Source organism: Anarrhichthys ocellatus, unplaced genomic scaffold, assembly GCF_004355925.1.
Source record: "Anarrhichthys ocellatus isolate YVR2014 unplaced genomic scaffold, GSC_Weel_1.0 scaffold105, whole genome shotgun sequence".
Taxonomy (NCBI): domain Eukaryota; kingdom Metazoa; phylum Chordata; class Actinopteri; order Perciformes; family Anarhichadidae; genus Anarrhichthys; species Anarrhichthys ocellatus.
Genome location: NW_022280135.1, coordinates 677,761 through 684,224, shown reverse-complemented (window position 1 = coordinate 684,224; position 6,464 = coordinate 677,761). Strand labels below are relative to the sequence as shown.

General features: G+C 38.8%; 1 protein-coding gene across 1 annotated transcript in view; it reads left to right on the top strand.

The window, feature by feature from the left end:
- emx3 (empty spiracles homeobox 3) overlaps window positions 1-1,031 on the top strand; it is an 11,623-nt gene extending 10,592 nt beyond the window's left edge. The window contains exon 3 of the mRNA XM_031876180.1: window positions 739-1,031. Within this exon, the coding sequence (XP_031732040.1) occupies window positions 739-918 (180 nt within the window). The 3' untranslated portion in view covers window positions 919-1,031. The remainder of the gene's footprint in view (window positions 1-738) is intronic.
- The last annotated feature ends 5,433 nt before the right edge of the window (window positions 1,032-6,464 follow it).

The following is a 6,464-nucleotide window of genomic DNA, read 5'->3' as shown; positions in this document are numbered from 1 at the left end:
CATCATAAAGGAAACACTGTATTTTTGTCTGTTTTTAGTACTTTTACTTAAACTTTACTCAAAAACAAACATGAAATCACCTCCTCAAACATTTACTTTGTTTAAATTGTCCGAGTCGTCGTCGACAGATTTGAGCGACGTGGAATCATAATTACTCAACGTCTCGTCCCACACGGAGACGACGTCGTATCAAAGAGACACCTGAGGCAGAAGAGCTCATGTTGCGCAATCTGTCAGACGGGACGTGTTTTAACAGTCAGGGTCATGTTTTACCTGCATACGGATATTAAATCACTTTTACTATGACTGTCAGTGGCAGACGGAGTATTGCAGTATTGGTAGCTGACTGATGTTGGCGGAAGAAGTAATGCGCTTCAGCTAGTACGTTGAAGTACTGTGTTAGTAGAAAGAAGGTAGCAATACATATAAAATACTTACCTCCAAAGGTCCTCCATGAAAACTAACTACTTAGTTAGCTGCAGTTATATTTTACATGATCCTCTCTGAGTATTAAAGTAAGTCTGTAACTTTTTAATACTTTTCTGTCATGAATAAAAAGTTTAATTTGTAAGAAATAAAACACAAGCGTTGTAAAAGTCTTCATAGCTACATGTAGAATAATAATACCAGTTTTTAACTATATAATTATACTATTATCTAGTTTTATCTGCAGCAATACATCGTATTTATCAAGACAAACCTGTATTCAGACACACCTGTCTCTCTCTCTGTGCGCAGGTGAAGGTCTGGTTCCAGAACCGCAGGACGAAGCACAAGCGTCAGAAGTTGGAGGAAGAGTCTCCTGAAGCTCTGCTGAAGAGGAAGGGAAGTCAGCACATCAACCGCTGGAGAGCAGCCACACAGCAGCCGGGAGGAGGAGGGGGAGGGGAGGACGTGGACGTCCTCAGTGAGGACTAGACTGCAGCAAACACACACACACACACACACACACACACACACACACACACTTAATGACAGACATCTAGATTACTTTAAAAGTGCGTTCAGACCAGTATCAGCAGATTAGATTCATGAACAGGATTAGCTACTTTAGCTCGTGATGCTAACAGCTCAGTGTTAAAGGTCTCAACAGAAGCCCTGAGACGTTTCTGTAAATTTAAACTCTAAATAATAAATTTGGTGTCTATAACAGATATAAGCTGACTTTCATGAACCTGCACAAACTTGTGTAAAAAGCAGACACTGAACGCACCACGAGGCCAACTTTAGCTCTCTGTACCAGTAATGTAACGCAGTGACGACGAGGACCAAGGTGAACAATGAGCTGTAATTAATCTGTAGGATTTGAGATTCATTAATTAAAAATGTAATTTAAGGTTTTTAGTATAAAACAAGCTGAACTAACATATCATCCAAGTTACTTCACCTTTTTCATCTGAACAGGAAAATCAGAAACATTGACGTCATTATCTGTGACTTTGTGCAATGATTAGTGATATTTTGCTCTGTTTTGGTAAAAAAAAAAGACCAAAGTTCAGCGTACAAACTAAACCAGTAAGAAAGTGTTTTTACACAATAAGACACTTTTCTAAAATCAATCAAATTCTCCTTCTTTCAACCGAGGCCTGCATTCCAAAATGAAACCTGATGTTGCACCATGACATCATTCCATCTCTCTTATTTCGACATGTTTTACTTCATCAAACTAAACGTTGTACTTCTGACTCATGCATCCAGTAAAATGCACGACTCAAAACAGACGTCTGAATTCCACCGCGAATGGAAAGTTACCAAAAGCAACATGTTGCAGAAACAAATGGCGATCGGACCGACAGCTGCTTCCTGTTCAGACGAGTTTGCTGGATATTATTTTTACAGGTTCGTCTCACGTTTTGAGGAAATCAGAATCTGCCCAAAAAACATCCGCAAGAAAATCATGACGAAGAGTTTAGAAGTCTGCCTGAAATCATTATTTAAAGTTTGATTACAGCTCAAGTTTCTCATTGACTGACTGCGTAGCTAAAATATGTCTAAATGTCCCACGAGACAAAAGATATCATGTAAAACATAAATACAGTGATAGTTAGGCTTCATCTGATGTTATATTTGTTACTTTTTGGACATTTTATTCTATTCTCATCTTTTGTTCCTCCACGGAATTAGAGATAACACACACACACACACACCCACACACACACACACACACAGATACATAGCAGCACATAAAATCAACACAGAACACAAACATAACTCACCTTTCCGAGAACTGACGGATGTTCCTGAAGGCATTACGCTCATGCAAACAGCAGGAGGTCAAAACTGTCCTGTTAAAGATAAGGATACAACAACAACAACAACAACAACAACAACAGTAAAACTCTGATCAGCCATGAAAGAGGAGCTTGAAATAAGAAACTGTTCCTTCCTTCCTGCTGGAGTCGGACTAACGAGGAGATCTGACGCTTCCGAGAGGCAAAAAATAAAAAAACAAACAGGAGTCCAAAACGTGGTCACAGCCGTTGACTGAACACTCTGCGGTGGATTTTCTTTTTTTTTTGGTGCCAAAAGGAAGCCAGCGTTCCTGAAAAAAATAAAATAAAATAGAGACGATTAAAGAGGAGAAGCTGGTTCCTGAGCGTCTGTCTGCAGCAGACGGCAGACGGTTAGCAGGAAATCTGCTCGGCTGAGAGTCTGAAAGAGGAGAAGTATCCACCTTAAACACATGAACTCTGGTTGTGATGCTCTTTATAATCAGGCTCCATCTACTCTTCTAACTTCACTCTCTACTACACTTTTATCTTTTACTTAAAGTCCAGAAAAAGGTCTTTGTCAACTTGTTAAGGTGGAACACGATGATGTAATCACATTCATGTGTTTATCGGTTGCTAATAATATAATTTAATAATTCATATCATCACAAAAAGACGCTGATAATCCAGGTTTTTAATCCAGGCTACACACTCGTGATATAGTTACACACATGACACTCAACATGTTCTTCAGTCTGGATTTGAATAATTATGTAATTGTGGCATATTAAAGTTTAAACAGGTTGTTCATTAATAAAAAATAAACAATAGTTAGCAACAGAGCTAGTTAGCGTTAGCATGTAGCCTGTCAGCTAGCATGTTTTCACTTCGCTAAATCGTCCCACGAGACGTGAAAATGAATTTCTGCTGTGCATGTAATTACATTTTGCACCTTAATAAAGAACAATTAGTATCGAATATTAAACTGATTCTTTGCATCCAACAACAATAAATCCCTTGACTCTTGGACACTGGCAAGCGGCCAAAGGCTCATGGGAATTGTAGTTGTTGGAACAAAGATAATTATTTGGTCGAGCTAATTGTCTAATTTAAAATATGGAGAGAAAACCTTCAGACCTTTAATAACAACAGACATGTTGTTACAGAGAAATTAGTATTTTATATTTATTGAACATTTAATGTTGAATGCAGACATTATAGTTTTTTATTGGTATTTATCAGTTTTTTTCGGTGCTAAACTCTTCAGTTTTTTGGGCTTTACAAGTTGACAAAAACCACCTGAAGGCTCCGACGGTCACTCTCTGTGGAAACAAACAAGTTCAGCAACAAAAGAGGAACATTACAACATTTGGACTCGTGGAACTTGCTGAAAATCACAAACTATTATTTTATGAGTGGAGTTTAATTTGTAGATTAAAAGTTGAACTTCCTGTTGGAGGAGACTGAAATCTTCACTTTTAACGTTTAGTTTCTCGTCTAATAACAGAGTTTCTAAACTCTACGATAATCTATAATTCTCTTCTTGTCAACAAATCTCATGTCCGTCTCTTAATGTGGTCTGACTTCCTGTTTGTGGCTCATTGGTTCCTGCTGAAGACGTAAACCTTTAAAAATACAAATCTGTAGTTTCATGTTTGAAAAGGTTCCTGAAACAGCTGGTCACTGTAGTTCTTATCCAAAAAACAGGAGGAAATAATACATGTGTTGGGGACTATTTCCTGGGGCAGAATAATCCACATTTAGGCTTTTATTTACTGGGGTTTGCTGACAAGAAGAGAAATATAAAACCATGAACAATCAGGTCTCTCATTGAGGGTTTAACCTCATGCAGCCGCGTGTGCCCTGCTCAGCAGCACTGCGGCGGAGCCAGAAACCAGCTGGTCCCGGAGCAGTTTGAACCATTTTCAACTTTTCATTCTGCTGGTTAGTTGTTTTCTTTTTTTTTGGAAAAATGTAGGTATTTATGTAAAACAAATGGATTTGAGAAAAGTATTCTATGCATCGGTTGTCTATATAATGATAATAGTAATAGTAATAATAATAATAATGATAATAATAATAATGTGTGGACTGTTTGTTTCTCTCACTGCAACCGTTCATCTGTTTGTTTCTTCTTCCTGGACAGATTTGCCTCATCATCTTATGTAGCACTTCTTCTTCTTCTTCTTCTTCTTCTTCTTCTTCTTCTTCTTCTTCTTTTTCTTCTTCTTCTTCTTCTTAGTCAAATCTATTTTTTCATGGTTTTAGGATCGAATGCACTAATAACTGTACGACTCGTTTCCTCTCAGAAGGGAGGACACACAGGGACAGAGGCTTTGTACTTCCTGTGTTCAGATTTGGAAAAAAATATAAATAAAAGGAGATGAAATCAAACATTTTGTTGTTGGAAATCTGATGATTGAACGGCTGGTTGTGAAATATTTAGTTTTTTTGAAGTGAGTGTGATGTTGTAGATCTCTGGCTGTAGAAGTTAAAATGATTTTACTTTACAAGAAGAGAAAACAGAGAGGTCATTGATGTGGAGGTTTTGTTATATGAGACATGAAAATTATATGAATATTACAACTTCATTTTGATTTATTTATTATTATTATCACTATTATTATTACTATTAGTAGTATTTGTAGTATTATTACATTTTCTAATATTTCTTGCGAATATTTCTCTACTGACAGATCATCACATTTGATTATCTTTAGTTGTATTTCATTATTTTTATAAACTCTTCTCGATGTGAGACGAGCCTTCACACTGAAGCCTCCTGAAGCCGGAACATAAACGGGTCGTGTGTTCACTGATGGTTAACGTAAATAAAGAGCGCAGTGACGGTTGTCAGACCTACTAGTCGCACCACAAGTTGGAGCTGATTCCCGGCTGCAGCAGCGGCTCCGTCCCGGTGTCCCGTGTCCCGGTGTCCCGGTGTCCCGGTGCTCCAGACTGCGGCCTCCGCCTGCAGCTGCTCCGCCGGTCTCTTCCGTCTCTCTGCAGGATCTAAACGTGCACAAAATGTGGAAGATTAATAGAAACATTAAGACATCATAGGAGTCCACCAGCACCTCACGATCCGGTTAAGTTCAGTGAGACCTCAGTCTGTGCAGAGTTCAGACATTCTAATATTTAAGTGCCGCAGTTATGAGTTCTTCTTCTCTTATGTTCGCACTGCACAGAGAGAATATTTCACCTTCATAGTAAACTCACAGAACGATAATGTGACGGCTCCTTAAGTTAAATATGAAATATATCAAAAAAGTAGTAAACCAGATACCAAGCGAGTATAAAACCCATTATAACAGCACAATAAAGTGCTGATAGAGACAGAGCGCTGTACCCCCCCCCCCCCCCCTACCTGCCTGTATGTTGGTGGCGTTGCTGTGGAGACGTTTGAATATTCACAATGGGAGGCTGAGATGAAATAACAGATGGCGGGAGGCATGGAGGTGCACGACTGACAGAAACAAATTATCACTTCTTTTTATCTCCTCAGATCGAAGCGACACCGACGGCTGAGTCCCGTGAACCACGACGGCTACCGACGATTATTGAAATCAATTATCGAACCAGAGATCTGTAACAGAGCAGAAGCGTTCATATCTGAATAAAGGCTTCAAGACTCAATTCAGTCATCAGGGGGTGTTTGACTTCATTTTGACTTCGAAGGAAGAGAGAGAGAGAGAGAGAGAGAGAGAGAGAAAGAAAGGAGGGAAGAAAATAATGATAGAAGAAAGGAAGGAAAGAAAGACAAAGAGGAAGAAAGAAAGAAAGAAAGATACTTTATGAATCTACTAAAAGATGTATTGCTCTGTGCCAAGAGTTACAGAACATCTGATTATAAATCCAGTTATTTTGACCCCATACAAGAGGATAATTGACCCTTTGCTAAGTCCCGCCCCCTAACACAGACTGGCCAATCACAGTGTAGCTTGGTCCAGCTCTGACCAGTAGCGCTGCACAAATAGACTGTCATCAATGGTTTCAGGCTGGTTGGGAGGAGATATGTTTATAAAACGTTAGTGGAGCTAACGTTAGCAGAGGACATTAGCACAGCATTAACTAGTGTTAGCACTTCAATGCTATCCTAGCTACTGAAGGTAGCTAAATGTATTTTAATGATTTTAATAGTGAAAAAAGAGGAACAGTGGGTGGACTTAAGTACAACCAAAATGTTGCAAATGACTTTAATGAAGTGAAAACCCACTGTGAAAGGGTTAAAGCATCCCCTGCTTTATGGTCTGT